Here is a 19,599-nt window from a genome sequence, read left to right as displayed (position 1 = left end):
AGTATATGATTCTATGAAACCTGACAAAGTATATGATTCTATGAAACCTGACAAAGTATATGATTCTATGAAACCTGACAAAGTATATGATTCTATGAAACCTGACAAAGTATATGATTCTATGAAACCTGACAAAGTATATGATTCTATGAAACCTGACAAAGTATATGATTCTATGAAACCTGACAAAGTATATGATTCTATGAAACCTGACAAAGTATATGATTCTATGAAACCTGACAAAGTATATGATTCTATGAAACCTGACAAAGTATATGATTCTATGAAACCTGACAAAGTATATGATTCTATGAAACCTGACAAAGTATATGATTCTATGAAACCTGACAAAGTATATGATTCTATGAAACCTGACAAAGTATATGATTCTATGAAACCTGACAAAGTATATGATTCTATGAAACCTGACAAAGTCTCAACTTATTTTTAAAAGTATATTATCTAAAAATCTTGAGAATTTAAGATACAAATTTTTTATTTTCTTAGTTTGAAGAAAAGAAATCTGGAAAAGTTCATATTGAAATAAGGTAAACAAGAAGAAAAAGTATTAATAAACAATAATCGATTTATTAAAAGATTTTCATAATTAAAATTTGGTTTAGGTTTGAGAGAAGAGCTCACGGGGATGATGATGCTTTTGATGGAGAAGGAGGGACTCTAGCTCATGCTTTCTTTCCAGGTTTGTTTAAAGTATATATATTATTTCAAATAACTACCTGTTGTACATTGTAATGGAATGTTGAACAGATCCTTACAAATTTCTGCCCGCGGCCAAGGAACAAAGGATTTGAGTCTTTGCCACAAACTCGTATTTTCAAATTCCTATATCTTCGCAACCTGATGGTGTGAACTGTGCTATTTCAAACTTAGATTATTTTATCTAACCCTATGCATAGTTAGAAATATCTAAGATTTACGACATTGGGTTGTAAAGATATAGGGATTAGAAAATCAGAGTTTGTGGCAAAGACTCAATTCCTTTCTTTTTGTTTCAGGGATGGATTCCTAATTCCTATATCATTACACCCTGTTTCGTTAATTAAAACTTTACAAGATGATTGATTTTTTAGATTTTTACATCATTTAGATTTTAAATACGCTTTTTTTCGTTTTCTTAAAAAATGTAGGTTAAATGTTTTGAAATTAAAAAATAATGGTCGTTAGCTATCATAAAAAATTTAAATATAATTGCCCATGGAATTGAAGCTGTAGTAAAGTCCAACACCCAATTATTTAAGATCAATCGTAAAATAAAAGATATTGATCTAATGTTATTTGGACGCAAAGCGTAAAATAAACTTTTAAAAAGTTTAATGTTAAAAATCTCTAAATGCCAGTTAATTTTTTTTAAGTGACAGAGATAATACGATTTAAATGTGAAAAATTAAGTTTAAAGAACATCAACATAAAAGTAAATTATTTCCATTTTATATTGTTTCTTGAATAAATTTTTAAAGATTTTTGTTAAAGAGACTGTAGACCTTTAATAGGACTTTCAATTTATTATGGAGGGGCTTGCCATATCACAATGATACCCTTTAAACCTTTATCTAAACAAAAATAAAATATCCTAGTATTTTTAAAGCTGAAATTGGTTATTTTTATTGTTGCTACTTTATAACAGCGACTTGCGTATTCAATATTCATGGAACATTTAACATTTTTCAAAATAATTTTTCAGATAATAAGGTTTAAAGAGTACCGTTGTGAATCAAACATCTATAATGTCACTTGATTCTTAAAATTATACGTCCACACTTCACACTTCTTATTTATTATAAAAACTCTTCTCAGATATGGACAATAATCCAGGTAATATGCAAATAAACATTTTGGATTTTTAAAATTTAATTTTTTAGTTTTTGGCGGGGACGCACATTTTGATGAGGAGGAGGACTGGACTGTAGATACACCCAGTGGAACCAGGTCAAGGAATTGAATTTTGCCACAAATTCTGATTTTCTAATCTCTTTATCTTTGCAACCCAATGTCGTAGACCTTAGATATTTCATGAATACTGTTAAATACAATAATCTTGGTTAGAAATATCAAAGGTTTTCACAATCAGGTTGCGAAGATATAAGAATTATAAAATTTGAGTTTGTGGCAAGGACTCAATTACTTTTTTATTCGAGATTTTTTTTCAAGTAGAGCTTTAGTTTTTTCCAGTTCAACTCAACCTTTGTTTGCTGAGAAGTTGATATCTAACACTTGATCTGCATGGATATTTTAACAATTTTTTTAAGGAAATAAATTCTTTTAAAATAAGACCAGCTAAGTAACATGTTTGATCAGAGAATGCAGTATTGTAAAGAAAAACTATAGGATTCATTTGATACCAATGCACAGACATTTTTTCGATGTACAACTTTTAAATAAGAGCTTATATTCGTTTCCCAAGTAACAAAAATGAGGAATTTCCCCAGATTCTCCAACCGTGGTGACTTTCTTTGAAGAATTTCCGAGGAATTTCTCGAGAATCATTTCCTGTAACTGATTCCGAGGAAATTCTCGAGAAATTCCGCAGAATTGGTCCCCAAAATGAGAGATTTTTGTGGGATCACAGTTTTGAGACTCAGTTTCGAGAAATTCCTGAGAAATCTTTCAGAATTTTTTCCCACTAAATTCCTCAGAATTTCTCCGGAAACTTCTCTGAAAATTCCAGAGAAATTCTTAAGACTAGGTCACCAATTGTATGTATTATTTCACCAGTTGTTTCAGCCAGTCGTTTTTTACAATTATTCAATAAACCATGACAAAACATGTAAAAAAAGTTTATTTATAGACTAATTTCCTAGCCAGCAAAATATTTCTTAAAAGAAATTATCGATCGAGATTATCACTATTATCTTTGTTCTTAAAAAAAAAACTCGCAGATTTCTTAAACATGTCCACAATTAAAATAATAAAAAAAGCGACCAAGGTGAATTTCATGAAAGAATTTGCATAAACCTGTCAGATTTCCAATGATAGAAGTTCATTGTTTGTATATATGCAACTCTTCATGTTATTTCAGAATTGTAATTAAACGTTTCCTCTGCTAACTGAAACATTACAAAAACATTACACTCTTATTTAAAAATTGTACACCATAAAAATGTCTGTGCATATTGGTATCAAATTAATCTAAAAGTTTTTCTCTACACTACTGCACTTTCAGCTCAACTACCATGTTTATTGTCTCATACACTGCAAATGCATAAGCTAATACATTCGCAGTCTGATGTGAAAACTGAAAACTATAAGAATTTTGTCAACATCTCTAAAAGTTAGATAGATAGATAGATAGATAGATAGATAGATAGATAGATAGATAGATACAACCTGTACTACTACTAACTGCGTAACTGCTTGCAAACCTATTATAATCCTGTCTTGCCTAAGGCAAGGAAACAAGTATCTTATTGGTTGAATCCTGGTAGAGTCGTGTATGGTAATGTTCTGTGTCGATTGGTTGGACTGTCTTGCACGTTGCTATATTCAAAGGAGTTTTAGTTAATGTAATTACCGCTAGGCGTCTATATATATCGAATGAACTCTAAGTAAATCTTATTTTCTAAGTAATTCCAGCAAATTTGACTAATTATGACTTGTTTAATAAAGCTCAGAAAGTTTAACATACTTTTAACGTACTTTTTAAGAATGTATTTACTTAGAAAACATAATTCCTGAGACCAGGGACTACTTCATACTTTATTTTATTGGGAAAGATGTTAAAGAAAGTCGCTTGTTTTTAATGTAAATGATTAAGTTGTTTATGAACTGGCTTTTGGCCAGATTTAACTTACGGATCGGATGATGGCTAGAATTGTATTGTCCTTATGTCTTCAAATTTGTATCTTCAATGTTAATCAGATTATGTCGTCTAAGTCAGTAGTAGCAGCTCTCGTTGTTGACTTCAAAATCCTCAGTTTTGATGGTTATGGTCCGTCTAGAAAATTTCCATTAACCGTTCGTCTTTTACTTCAGTTCGTCTTGGAAACTTAGCTCGGAGAACCCTCCTCTAGTTCTCAACTTAAAAAAAAGGGAAACAAATGTCCATGAACTGTATAACTGTCATAAAAATTTCTTTAAACAAATATTCCTGGAATCGATGGATGAACATCTGTAGCAAGACGACTCCATTGTTAAAAAGATCATCTGAAATCTGTTAGTTTAGATATCATATTTATTAAAATTAAGTCAGCTGTTGTTTATAATTGGAATTTTTCTTGCAATCTTTAATCTTCAGCCAGCATTTTACTATCGAAGTTCAATTTAATTCAATTTTTTTATTTCTTTTAATGTTATTTGAAAAATTTTTTTGAATGTTTGACTTAAATTTTTAGTCATGCTCATGTATTTCTCTGCAATAAAATAAGACCACGAGTTTTTGCCACAAATTCATCATTGCTAGTTCCCTGTTTTGCAACCTGATAATGTAAACCTTAGATATTTCAAATATAGACTATTTAATCTGCAGACCTCTAAGTTTAAAATATCAAAGGTTGCACCATTACAGGTTGCATTGATATAGGAAAACAAAATCAGAGTTTGTGGCAAGACCTCAGTTCCTTTATCAGACACGTCATTTACTTTTAATTTACATAATTCAATCTTTTATTTTATCTGATCTAAGAATACTTAATTATTAATGAACAAAAATAAATCTTAAATATGAAAATAAAATTATCTTTTTTATAAAAATGGTTGAATAATTATATAGAAGCCCCTGAGTAGGTTCTTAAACCTATTTAAACATTTTGAAATTAAAAATGTTTTTAACATTCTTATTTTTAGTTTGTTAATGTCTGCAGCTCACGAACTGGGGCATTCATTGGGGCTCTCACATTCTAACGATAGATCAGCGCTAATGGCTCCATTTTATAGGTAATTAAACAAAAGCAATTATTATCTTATTTTCTATATTTTATAGGTAATTAAACAAAACAATTATTATCTTATTTTCTATATTTTATAGGTAATTAAACAAAACAATTATTATCTTATTCTATATATTTTATAGGTTATTGAACAAAAACAATTGTTATCTTATTTTCTATATTTGGTCAGTTTTATTATGATTTTAAGTTTTATCCAAAATTAACAAATCAAATTTTAAAATTCTGCAGTAATTGACAAAATTATTATTGAATTTTTTGATTTTTTAAATTTGCCTAAATTGTTTTTTTTTATCTAGTTTGTTTCAGATATTATTGAAAAAAAATATTAAAAAACTGAATTTTTTTTTTAGCTGCGATGTTTTAAGTGTCTCTTTGCTTACAAGCTCCAAAGCACGGGTTACTTGTCACAATTTCAAACTTTCTAATCCCTCTTAGTTATACAGTCATTAAAAACCTTTTAAATTTCAAACTATGAACTCTTGAGATAAATTAGTCAATGTATAAATAGCCAGAGGTGCAACTAGGATATCTCATGAAGGGGGGGGGGGCCAACTAGGGCGGCCCTGTAAAAATTGTTCAGAGGTGCTCTTTTTCTTTTGAATATGTTATATATGAAACTAAATTTCGCCTGCCACCAGAAAAAACGTGATTTTTTGGCAATTTTTCATTTTCTTTTATTTTATTTCTTAAAAAATTCACAGAAAGATCTAAGGTCTTCGACATTGGGTTGCAAAGATATAGAGATTAGAAAATCAGTATTTGTGGCAAAGACTCAATTTCTTTGCAGAAATATTGAAAATTTTTAAAAAAACAAAGATTTTTTTTTTTAAGTAGTAACTTGGGTTTCCAAAATGATAAACAACGTTCTAAGTCAAAAACTAAGTGTTTTATGAACATGAAGTGCAAGTGGAAAATGTCCAAATATGTCATGAAAATTAAAGAGAGTTACAGTTTTCAAAAAAAAATGCAAAAGACGGAATTTTTAAACTATTAATAAATCAACCATTTTTAAAGTCATTTCCAATTTTAAATAAGGATATCATATAGAAAGCCTAACCAAACAATTTTTTTTTCAGTTCTAAAGGTATGCTATAATTACGGTGCAAGTGCAAGCATCAATATGATAATGGCGCTAAATTTGCTAATAAAACTAGGAATTTTGAAAATATTCAAAGTTATTTAACTGGCTTTGTCTTTTAGTTTATAATGGCCTGGGATTAACAAAACATCATTCTTAGTCAACATCCTAGGATTTTAAGAAAAATTTAAGTAATAAAATCAAAAAAAATTTTTAAAAAAATTTCTGGCGGCAGGTAAAATAGTCGTCCCAAAAAAATATTTGGATTTTTCTTATTTTCATATTTATCTATTCAAAAAAAGAGCACCTCTAAACAATTTTTACAGGGCCGCCCTAGAGCAGATGTTGTATTTTTGTACAAATGTGGACCATTTGTTCTTTGAAACAATCTTTTTAGAAAATGTTTTCCATATGTTCCTGTTTTCAAACTTTAAATTTCCACCCCTTAATCGGGGAGCTATAGGGGAGGGCGGCTGCACCCCCCCCCCTAATTGTGCCTCTGTTCACACCATTATTCACTAAGAGTTTGAGATAAAAATGTAAAGTTTTATGCTGGTATCCGTTCCTTTACATTATTATTTGAATTTCAAAAGTAAAATTGCAATTTTTATACATATAATTGTTCAGAGGTTATGAGAAAGATGTCAGCTTGTCTAGCGATGACATTGAAGGAATCGAAGCCCTTTACGGAGAAAAGACAAAGGAATGCATTATATTGTAAATTGTATCATTTCTAAAACCTTTAAACAAACTCAATGAGGGTTATAATTTCGAGAATCAGTTCTGTTTTTTTTCTATTTGAAACTCTGCCAGCATGATGACAGCTCAAGGGAGAAATAGGGTTCCCTTCAATGTGACTTTTAAAAATGAATTTTAAAAAATTTGTCAGGGGGAGGACAGATTTTTGAAAATATTTGGGTTACATTTTTTTCTTTGTACAATGACCTAGATTCCTATAATTTTAATCCAAAAATATTTGCATTATAAAACAGGCCTATATAATGTTCATTCATTTATTTGATTTTGAATTTTTAACATTTCTGTTGAAGTAAAAACAAATCAATTAAATCCTTTTTTATATTTGGCATGGTTTAGAACTCTGTGGAAACAGCAGTAAACGCTATAGGAAATCATTTTAGAGAATATTTTCTTTAATTCAAATACTTTAAAAATAAATAATAAATATTCAATTTTTATGTGTAAGTAAGTAAGTAATTATAAAATATAAGAAAAACATACATAAGTTTAAGTGTTTCAGGCGAAAATATTTAAAACCTACAGTGCAGTTTGAAAAAATGTCCATAAAAACCTTAGATATGGAAAAAAAATTAAAGACTATTATTTTTTGAATTTTCAAAAACTATTTTATTTTCTCTATTTTGAATTTAAACCTGTAGAACCTCGTCAGAGAGAAGAAACAACTCGTAGATCTTTCTTCCCTGATCCTCCCTCGCCACCTTCAACTACACAACCTTCTGTAGACAATAGGGATATAATCAATCAATCAATCAAGATATCAATCAATCAATCAATCAATTAATCAATTGATACAATTCAATATTATATCTTGAATAGTATCTAAATTTTTAATATAAGTATGTGAATAAGAACAGGAATTTTTAACAAAAATAAAAATTTAGAGGAAAAGCTTTTTATATCTATATTCTACATTATATCTACATTATAGTAAAATAAAAAATCTTTAGTAAATACCGGGAATGGGATTATCAACATCAGTTAAGAGCGTTTATCTCATTGATTGTAATTTTCTTAAGAGGTTTGTGTGAGAGAGGTAAAATAGACACAATGGTTACTCTGCAGAATGGAACAACTTATGCTTTTCTAGGTAAATCTATTTTCTATTACTTGGTAGTGTAAAACATCAGCTGAAGAAATTATGTGTTGAAGGATTCGATGATTACGTAATAACTGAAATGATAAATATGTAATGTAATGAGTGATCAACACGTCTGTTTGTCCAAAATTTTGCATATTTTTCTCTTTTCTCTTGGAAACCTGTATTTTCAAAAATTTATTTAAACATAAATTTAAACTACACCATTTACATATGTATTTATATCTTTGTGTGTGAATAAATCTTTATAGTATAAGATAACATACGAAAGACCAAACTCTGCTTTTAAAATCTCTATAACTTTGGAACCCAATGTCGTAAATCTTTAATATTTCTAACTTATATTACTTAATCTAACAGAATTCATAATTTGAAATATCTTAGGTCCACGACATTTCAATTTAAAGATATAAGGGTTAGAAAATCAGAGTTTGTGGCCAAGACTCAATTCCTTTAGGTTTTAGTTAAAAAAGAAAATAAATATTTTTCAGGTAGGGAATACTGGAGGCTGACAGAGTCTTCCATTGCCCCAGGATATCCGAGGTATTTAACCAACCTGTACTTGTACCTGTACTTGTACCTGTACTTGTACCTGTACTTGTACCTGTACTTGTACCTGTACTTGTACCTGTACTTGTACCTGTACTTGTACCTCTACTTGTACCTGTACTTGTACTTGTACTTGTACCTGTACTTGTACCTGGATTAAACTTTGTAGACGTATATCTGAGGATTGGGCTGGACTTCCCAGTGATTTAGATGCTGCATTTACCTGGACTAACGGTAGAACATACTTCTTCAAGGTTGGTTATACAATTTATAATCAGGCTGGTTCCCACTGCGTATTAGATTTTGAACTTGAATGATGGTTAAAGAAATCGAGTCTTTGTCACAAACTCAAACTTATTAATCCCTATATCTTTTCAACCTGATGGTGTAAACCTTCCATGTTACTAAATAAGATTATTTCATCCAACAGAATTCATAGATTAAAATATCTTAGATCTATGACATTGGGTTGCAGAGAGATGAATTAGAAAATCAGCGTTTTCTTTGAAAATCTTAATAAACTTCATTCCATGAAGTTTAATAAATGATTCTGAAAAGACAATTATAGAATTAGCAATGATGAATCATGAATTAAAGATGCAATCTGTATAGGTCGGTTTTAACCCTTATGCTTCTAAGAAACCCTGCTGTAACCAATTAAAAAGATAAATATTTTGTATCTTCTGCATAGTTTTTTCCAAGTATGAAGACATTACTCTACAGTTTACCAATTAATTATCACATTCATTTTCAATACATCATCAAAATTGTTAAAAATGGCAATATCTAAAGATGTGTGCATCAAATCTCACACTACGTATAACTGATGGACAAGCTCGAGTTTTCTCAGTGGGAACAATACATGTGATGAAGAGTAAGACGACAATTAGTATGGGCATTTTCTGTTGTAATAACGCAAATATTTTTACAATTAGGTTTAAAATCAAGTCAAGTCTGTACTCGTGTATACATTATACATCATTTTGGTGTGGTGTCATGTTAAATTTTGACAAGTTAAATCTTGTTAATAACTTGAGTTGTATCTGTCCCACTGTATAATATTAAACTGGAGATATATTTGTTCTAGGGCTCAAGATATTGGAGGTTCACAGATGGAACTCTAGATACGGAGTATCCCAAGGTAGTTTAAATTCATTAAATCCCAGCAAACAATATTCAAGTTTATCCCAAGGTAGTTTAAATCCATTAAACATAATCCCAGCAAACAATATTAAAGTTTATCACAAGATATTTAAACCTATGAAATATGTTCCAAGCAAACAATATTCGAGTTTATCCCAAGGTATTTAAACCTGTTATGCTCCCAGAAACAATATTCAAGTTTATCACAAGGCACTTAAACCTATAAAATATGCTCCCAGCAAACAATATTCAAGTTTATCCCAAGGTATTTAAACCTATTAAATATGTTTCAAACAAACAATATTCGCGTTTATCCAAAGGTATTAAGCCCATTAAAGATATTCCCAGCAAGCAAACAATATTCGCGTCTATCACAAGGTATTTAAACCTATTGAAGCAAACAGTATTGGAGTTTTGTGTTTTTTAAAAGTTTCGTTTTAGAAGAATAAACTTCCAATAATGGTTTAATATTATTGTACACTAATCAGCAAACTATTTTAGAGATTTTATAATTTTACAAAAAAAGTACAAAATTTTGTTTTTATTCATAGAAAGATGTTTTCCAGAATTTATAGGTACAATTGTATAAAGGGTTTCTATATATTTTACCAATTATGTCTTATAGAGGTCAAAAGGGATTTAAAGTTTTAAATGTTACCCGCAAACAATTTCAGAGTTTTGTCGAATAAATTTTGTTTTACAGCGGTAACGAGAAATGTGTGCATTGATTGTCAACTTTTTTATTTCTTTAAGAAGCTTTTTAAAACAGTAATTTGCTCAATATTCTTAATTTTCGAGCAAAAAAGTTTTAAAATCTTTCTTGATCTTGATTTTTTTCACTTAATTTTTTCAAAAAAAATCTACAATTTAATAACAGCGTCTAAAATTTTTTTTTGGACAATGAGATCTTAAAAAGAATGAAGATTGCGACAAATTCTAATTTTATCATTTTTTATTTTGAGTACTTATAAAGATTTGATAATTTATATAATCAATTGCTGAAATATCATGTTTAAAAGGACAGACTCCCTAAAGTGGACTAAAGACTCCATTAACAAAGCTATCCTTTAAACCTTTATCTGAGTGAGAATGGGAAAGAAAAGTTGTTTTTCCATCCCTTCAACCTGTGCCTGATTATTAATGAATGAGATATCCTAGTTTTCTTTTCTGGCTAAAAACTGATTATTTCCAATTGTGGTTTCTCGTTAAACGTGACTTGGGCATTTCTGCAGCAGAAACTGGAAATTTTCGGAGTTCAACAATCTTAAAGATTGAATAGGAAAATATCTGTCCTATTGTTACTCAGTTAAAGGTTTACAGCGTACTGTTGCGAATCGAACACACCCATTGGAGCTGGATACTTAAATTACGGTTCTGTACAGAGCATTTCCTTCAAACAGGTTGTTTTCAGGATATGTCTGCAGGGTTCAGTGGTATTCCAGAGAATGTTGACGCAGCGTTTGTGTGGCCGGTCAATAACAAAATATACTTCTTCAAAGGAAATCAACAATTAACATATTATCTATATATATAAAGTATTAATCTCTGTCTGTTTGTTTGTCTGTCCCATCATGTTCAGGAATGTTCTTATCTTATGGTTTTGAATTTCTTAGTTAATTTTAAGGGTTGACTTTTTTAGAGAGAGTTTAATTTCCAGACTAAGTTGGGTTTCCAATCTAGTTTAGATATAAAATAGTAATCTATGATTGTGCGTTTGTTTTTGTATGTCCGATCATATTCCATAAACCCTGGAATCAATTTGACTCAATGGAATTGAGTCCTTGCCTCAAATTCTAATTTTCCAATTCCTATATCTTTGCAGCCAAAGTTGTAGACCTTGGAAATTTCAAACTTACTGATTTCTCTATTTTGGTTATCTTAGAGTGGCTCTTAGTAACGTCGAGTTCTGGAACAGTAGGTACGGAGGTAAGGAATGTACAGGAGTACAGGAAGGGAGGTATTGAAGGATTCCCACAGAATATCCCTGCTTTCTCCGGTTTTACAGTGTTCCTATTGGAGTTGCACGACATTACTTAAATGGGGAGTTGCACTTTTTACTTCAGGACAGAGACTGCCTCGTCCATAGCAATCCATTCCTTGAAGCCGACAGAGTAGAAAACCGGGATCATTGTGCACGGTTCAAAACCTCTCAGGATTCTGCTTTCTATTTTTCTATGTTTCTTGTGGCGAGAGGTTGGGGAAGAAATGGAGAAAGACCCCAAACTCTGGACTATTTTTTTCTGTTTCTTATAGTAGGGTGTGCAAGGCCTCCATGTTTAATTTTACACAGAGATCTTCGGCAGCATGGTCTGTGCTAACTCACTATTCGAAAGTCAAGTTCTCAAAATATGAATTCTTTTAGATCAAATAAGTTTAAATATCAAAGGTTTACTTTATCATTACTATTGCAAAGATATAGGGATTAGAAAATTTGAAGTTTGTGACAAAAACTCAATTCCTTATGATTGAGGAGCTCAGTAGAAGTGCACGGGAACGAATTTATAAGGTTGAGTTGGTTAACGTTTATAGCGACAGTTTAATTTCCAAATTAGTAATTAAATTGAATATTGGTAATATTATCAGATAGGATTTGTTTTTGTGATGATCCATGATCCGGTATCCGCACAAAAAAAATACATCTTTTAAAAGAAATTAAGTATTGAGGCATACAAAGAAGCAATGTAAAATGAAAAATTATGAATTTTAATTAATTGAAATTATCCGAAATTAATAAACTTAAAAAGATTCTGTCTATTGTCACAAAAACCCATACTTTAATATGGCAAGAAAAATAATGTATTTTTTAATCCATTATGGATCAATTAGTTTTTATTTTACACAATTCACACCGATACCTTTCTACGCTTTTGTATTATGCAGAGTGTCCCCAAAAAACATGGGAATTCAGTGACGAATTCGATATCGTCTTTGTGATAAATTAGCATTTTAATATTTGATTTCAAAAGCCATATTATTATTATGTTAGCTAGAGTTTATTTTATGAAAAGGGTAAAAGATTGTAAAGATGTGTGTATAATGTCTCCGCAAGATGAACAGTGAAGACGGCCAAGTTTACTCTGTTTGTATACTGCAATTTTCTTCTTTTACTAAGTAAACCCGTATGCAGTCAAAACATAAACGAACAAAATGTGAACATAGCAGACGAAACTCTAACAGATTACAGCTTTCTCAGTAGGTATCACCATACTAAATCAAAGAATTATTTTAAAAGACGATATAGAATTCATCACTGAATTCCCATGTTTATTGGGACACCCTGTACATAATTCACACCTTCTAAGCCTTTGTATCATATTAGTTTCAATAGTGGGTTCTTTTTTCAAGTCATTGTCGGGTAAAAATACGAGTACGCGTCTACAGTTCATTTAACCACGTTTTTATTTGATAATTGATTGATGGATTTCAGGTTCTCAATACTGGAAGTTTGACCCAGAGGGAGTGGTAAGAACTTTTTAATCATAAAAATATCATGAGTTTGGAACTCTCAATCTCAACTATTTTAAAAATAATTTTTAGTTGTTGTCAAGAAAAGTTAAATACCTGGAGGATCTTCATAAATGCGTTTGCTGTTGTTATTATGAAGAAGTTGGAATAGCTTTGATTCACAATTTATTATGACAGTTTTTTTTTATTAAATCAGAATGATTTTGAAATTTAAAAAAAAAAATTTTTTTTAATTTCAGTCTTCGGTAGCGGACTCTCATCCTAGACTAATAGAGAACTGGAGTGGAATACCAAATAATCTTGTTTTAAATTTCAGCCTCCAGTAGAGGACTCTTATCATAGACTAGTAGAGAACTGGAGTGGAATTCCAAATAATCTTGTTTTTAATTTCAGCCCCCGGTAGCGGACTCTTATCCTAGACCAATAGATAACTGGAGTGGAATACCAAATAATCTTGTTTTTTAATTTCAGCCCCTTAACAACTAAACGGAATGATTTACATTATAACATCGATTCTTCTTGTTTTTCTAATTAACAACTAAACGGAATGATTTACATTATAACATCGATTGTTCTGAAACTTTGACAAATTCTTCAAAAGACACGAATTACGAAACATTGAACAGACTTTTCTCAACAATTATTAAACTTTAAAAAAACCGGGAAAACAACTGGATATGTTGTCTGTACTGTGAATACTTTAAAAACCACGAATGCCCCCCCTCCCTCCCCTTTTCTTGCTAATTTCAAGATTAGTCATTTTTGTGGTTACACTTGAAATCTTTCCCTTTAAGTCTGCGGTAAAAAAACTGTTTTTTATTGAGACAAAAAATTTCATGAGAAAACAATGTTTTTAATTTACACTGAGAATTATATGAAATTGTGGAATTGGAAGACGACTGTTATAGACCCAAATTATGATGTTAAATAGTCGAATGAACATGAAACTTAGCACACGCATTTCATTGAATAACTTGGATTTCAAGCTATACTGGAAAATTTATTTCATTTATAAAAACATCAAATACACTTAAGATTGCTTAAGTGTCGTCTTTCTAAGTTTTTAGGTATCACTATACAATTTTTATTTGTATTCTCTTACATTAGATGCTGCAGTACAGTACAGTAATGGCAAAGTGTACTTCTTCAAGAATGGCAAATATTACAGGTAAATCATTGTCATTATCATTGTCATTATCATTGTCATTATCATTGTCATTATCATTGTCATTATCATTGTCATTATCATTGTCATTATCATTGTCATTATCATTGTCATTATCATTGTAATTTTTCTTAAATTTTTAATTACGTAGCTGCTTTCTAATGTCATTAAATAGAAAAATAAGTTGGTTGATTGATTTAGATGGGATGACGACAGTTTCAGTGTAGATGAAGATGCGAACCCGGCATTCCCGCGTGACACTGGTTTCTGGTGGTTTGGGTGCAAGAGCAGTCCACTACGGTTAGGTCAACATCAAATATAGATTTATTTACGAAAAAATTTTTCTGTGATTCAACACAAATAACCAAAAACGAAAACAGAAAGGAGGGTTGCAACTCCTCCCTCCCCCAGCCGTCCATGTCTTCTTCCTTTAAAATTAAAAGTTTAAAACTAAAGAAACCCAAATAGTTGCTGAATGCGTTTAAAGATACAGGGTGTTGCCCTAAAAATATGAGACTTAATGATGACCTGAAACTCTTCAATGAAGATCCAATGATTGAAAATAGTCTTCAAATGAATATATATATAATATATATAAGGAGCTGGAGGATCTATAAGAATATGAGAAATAAAAGTTTTGTGGGTAACCCTGTATTCTGTTTTCTTTTATAATGACATTTTTAGTAACTAAGCTTTCTTGAATAAAGTGCACTGAACATATTAAAAGGTATATCCGTAACAATTGAAAATTACAATACCCATATCTGCACTGTTCAGTCCAGTTCATTTTAAGAACCAGGCCGACATTTAACCAGCTAGAGCGATGCTGTACCGTACACATACAGATTATACTAAACAAAACGAGACAGTACGAAACTTTTTGAGTTACAGCAACATTTCTTGAAAGTAAAAAGAAGAACAAAGGCAACACTGTATAAATTGTTTTAGACCATTTTTTAACCCTTTGTTCCTTTTTAAACTCTACCCAGCAAACTGGATTGGATGGAAAACTAGGTAGACACTAGTTTAGAACTCCGAGATTAATTTTTTACTGGACTCTGAGTTTAACTCGACTGTTGTTTACTGAACTCCAAATTTAACTCAACTGTTGTTTACTGAACTCTGAGTTTAACTCGACTGTTGTTTACTGAACTCTGAGTTTAACTCTACTGTTGTTTGCTGAACTCCGAGTTTAACTCGACTGTTGTTTACTGAACTCCGAGTTTAGCTCGACTGTTGTTTACTGGACTCCGAGTTTAGCTCAACTGTTGTTTACTGGACTCAGAGTTTAACTCGACTGTTGTTTACTGGACTCCGAGTTTAACTCGACTGTTGTTTACTGGACTCAGAGTTTAACTCGACTGTTTTTTACTGAACCCCGAGTTTAACTCGACTGTTGTTTGCTGGGTAAAACCACCTTAACGATGTCATTTATTCAAATTATTTTTTAGATTGAATGATTCTGAAGATATAGTATGGAGTGGAGTGGACTAAAATATAATAATATTAAATGTGATAAATATTAAATACTCAAAGATCTGTTTAACAAAAACGAAATAGAACTTATGAAAAATTCTGCGTTCTTTTCAGATTCCACAATTATTTATTTCTGAAATCTTTTCAGTATATATATGTATTTCTATATCTAAATGTATCCTTAATAAATTATCTAAAAGAAATATCAAAGCTTAATTTAGTTTGAGAATTTATTAATTTATTAAAACCATAAAACAAAATGTTTTATGATTGAATGTTTATCTCAAAATAATGTTTTTAGTAGTCCTGCCATTTTAAAATTCTGGTTTACATAACAAATTTTAATTTATACAAAAAATCAAACCATCTTATGTCCTGTTCTTAAAAGTGATGGAGTCTGTCACAAACTTCGAGTTTTTTATCCTTACATCTTTGCAACCCAATGTCGTAGACATTGAATATTTCAAAAAGAAAAATTGTGTTCGATCAAATGATCTTTCAGTTTGAAATATAAAAGGTTTACATGACCAGGTTGAAGGGATGTAGAGAGTATAAACTTTGAGTTTGTGGCAAAGACTCAATTCTCGTGTTGGATACAGAAATCTATTAAAGGCTATAATATGCGATATTTTCCACCGCAGGTTTCATTGTGCACAGCTAGAATACACAATTCCAAAAAACAGATATCCGTAATCAGGGATATTTAAGGATTCTGTTGATACGAAGTTTAAAATCTTCAAAAATAGACTAAATTCGTGAAATTTTATGTTTTAATGCAAAAGGTTAGAGTATTTATATTTGAATTGTAAAACTTAACCCCTGAATGTCTACTATGTGCAACAAATGGCCGTTAGATGGCAGTCAAAAACCTCTCGTGGAAATATAGCATGTCGTGCCAGTACTACTATAGACCTTTTTCGGCCTATAGATTGATGAACCCAATATTTGTTGCGCACTGATTGGTTGGAATTGGCGGAATATTTCTCTGTATCAGCTGATTCAAATCATGGTCGTTTAAAATCTAGAACTTTGAAGAATCGGGGATTCAGGATTTGAACCAGTGCAGTGAGCACTTGAGGTGTGTTTGAACCAGTTGGTAGCTCGTAGCAAATGCAGCTAGTGAGAACAATAAAACTGTGACAAAGGAAGATGACTTTTAAACTCAAGTTAAGATTTTAAATCATTAAACATCAGATTTGCAGTAAAAACATGCCCAGTTTACTTATAAGTTAATTTGTTAAGCCAACTGATATGCTCTCTTGATTACAACATCAAATACACAAAAATATTGGTAAATATTGTCGTTTTCCTATTCCACAGTTTTCTGGTCCTTACTGTACACTGTGCTGTGCATAACCTCAAACAGAGTTAATACAAGCCTAAATGTTATTAAAGACAACTTTGGTTAGTTAATAAGTGAAGTCAATAAAAAGTCAATCCGTCATTTATTTACATTTCTCTTCTCCAGTATAACAAACTTAATAATTGTCTTAAAACATTTTTTTTAAACGTGAATATTTGCAAATTATCTTTTTTCCGTCTCATAATCTGAGTTCGTTTCCCTTATATTCATTTGACAGCCCAAATTTTTATTTTGAATAACCTTTTTTGTTTGTTTATTTTCTTGTGATTTTTTACAAAAATTTTTAAATTTTTTTTTTATCGATTTCGATGGTTATTATATCGTTAGAACTGACGAGGTTCAACCCAGACCGAAATATATTTTCAGTGGAACTAACATCTCCTTTTTTTACTCTACAGAGATTTGGTCCATCACCATCACCGAATTGAAAAAAGCGCCATTAGCGCCTGATCCAATCAGGGTATTTGGTGTTTATTCTGAACCAATAGAAATTGCATGGTTGTAACATTTATCTTTCTATCTATCTCATCATTCAATTAGAGATCCTTGTATCGGCGCTATGCACTAAATGGAAATATTTACTTCTACTGAAACTATAGTGATCAAAGATATGGGTATCGTTTTTTAAACGAATGAAATTTTTGGGAACGAACAAAACTTTTCGTGAAAAAGTGTGTCGTTCAGAAAAAAAAACGAACGATGGATTGTTCAAAGAAATAAAAAAGATCGATAAAAAAAACGAACGATGAAAAATAATTTGAACAAACTTGAAAAAACTATCGTTTTTTTACTAAATGAACGAAAGAAACGTTTTTTTCGAACAAACCTTTGAAAAAAACAATTGTTTTTTAACTGAACGAACTATTTTATTGAACAAATTATTTCAGAGAACAAACGATTTTAACTAACGATCAATCAGTGATAAAATGAACAAAATAGATGGAAAATGATCGATAATTTTGAGAATGAACAAAATCAAATATGTTTTGAAAGATTGAAAAAAAACGAACGAAATGGGTCGTTCATGAAGATGAACGAACGAAATGAAAAAAGCCGAATGCGCCCAACTCTATTTGGTATAAAAGAGTCACAGAAAACCAAAGGTTTGAAGTTCTCACGCAAATATTATTGAGATTTATGCAAATTATTTCACAAAAGATAAGACAAATTAAATGCTTTATGGTTTTAAAATGTACATGCCTGGTGCTACGATAAAGTATGAGTGAGTTTAAGTCAGGTAAAATGAAAGTCAACTTAATCATAAAAATGATTCAACTTTTCAAAGAAGTCTGGATCTATGTGGATTGCGAACTGAGTACTGTATATTTTACATTTATCCCGGGTTGGTCACCAGAATAGTGAAACTTGCATTATCTATTCTATTAATCAGGCTAAAATATATAAAGTAAAAATTAATTATTTGTCATGTTTGTTCTTCCACTGATAGTGATCACCGTAAGTTTTCCTATAATCCTTGGGTATAGAAGCTTCTACAAAAAGTTCATCGGCATTAGTTGCTTTAACAACTGTCTTCACAATGATTGGGTTTCTGATTCCACTGATTTTCTCCACTGTAACTGCTATGCCAACAGCAAGCCCGGAGATACGACCCGTTGAATACCTGAAAAAATTGTTTGCTCTGATGGTATGGGTACTATCGGTTGCATGATGCCACATTTGTGCATGCCAATGGGAACTAAATGTCCATCTATGCCACAAGCCTGCCCTGAGATGCTACCATTTGAATGTGGACCCAAAAGCATTTGTGCCCAGGTGGTATGGATGCTCTTGGATGCATGATGCTGCAATTGTGTGCATGTCAATGGGAACAGAATGTCAAGCAATGTAAAATTCTGTCTTGGTATAAAATGTTAACAATATTTTAGCACGCTATTTCACATCAAAATATATTTTTCTGATCACCCTCTGATCCCTATACAATCCATCTGGGCTGAAAACTTTTAAATGAATGTAATGAGTCAAACCTTTTCTTTCTATAGTAGAGAGATATAGTTTGGTTTTTCCAGTTTAAAATACATTAAGAGAGAGAGGTTTCATACAGGAGTACTTACAGTGGTAGGCAATTATATCAATACATATCAATACAATGAAGACGACTTTCGATTTCAATCTTATTTATATCAAGCTGTTAAATAGCATAAACATAGAAATCAAGAAAATCTTCTATTTGATTACTTGTAAACTTGTAATTTGAAAAAAGCTTATAAACAATCAAAACTTAAATAAAAAAGTCGTCTTCATTGTATTGATATAATCCCTAATCTGTACATTAAGAATTAGAATGTATGAAGACAACCTGAAAATTATAAAATATGACAATTACAAGGTTAAATTAAATCTTCAGCTTAATGGCTTTTAATGGCCTATTTATTGGCAAGGCAATGAAAGAAACCAGTTTACACTTTACAGTTGCAGAGAATCCTAAATATAAGTAAATAGTTAATATAAATTCCGTACAGTCGTTATTAAAGTCTCATCCTTTGTGGGTAACTCTGTACACAAAATATTCTGTAAAATTGCTATTTTAAAGCAGATTTTTGGTCTGATTTGTAATTTTTGAGAAACAGGCTTTGATTTATT

General features: G+C 30.7%; 1 protein-coding gene across 2 annotated transcripts; it reads left to right on the top strand.

The window, feature by feature from the left end:
• Nucleotides 1-507: 507 nt before the first annotated feature.
• On the top strand, nucleotides 508-15,834 carry LOC111710507 (matrix metalloproteinase-16; the record flags this gene model as incomplete). Of its 2 annotated transcripts, none has more annotated exon segments than XM_023484609.1 (17): nucleotides 508-548; nucleotides 624-700; nucleotides 1,881-1,947; nucleotides 4,801-4,890; nucleotides 6,610-6,685; nucleotides 7,078-7,107; nucleotides 7,376-7,470; nucleotides 7,758-7,828; nucleotides 8,329-8,380; nucleotides 8,556-8,640; nucleotides 9,474-9,527; nucleotides 10,941-11,028; nucleotides 12,957-12,991; nucleotides 13,388-13,451; nucleotides 14,102-14,162; nucleotides 14,361-14,459; nucleotides 15,611-15,834. In XM_023484609.1, coding segments are annotated over 17 exon segments (1,128 nt in total), but the record flags the coding sequence as incomplete, so codon positions are not given.
• Nucleotides 15,835-19,599: the final 3,765 nt, after the last annotated feature.

This window comes from Eurytemora carolleeae, unplaced genomic scaffold (genome assembly GCF_000591075.1).
Source record: "Eurytemora carolleeae unplaced genomic scaffold, Eaff_2.0 scaffold916, whole genome shotgun sequence".
NCBI lineage: Eukaryota > Metazoa > Arthropoda > Copepoda > Calanoida > Temoridae > Eurytemora > Eurytemora carolleeae.
Note: the sequence above shows the minus strand (reverse complement) of the source record. Positions and strands in the feature narration are given on the sequence as shown.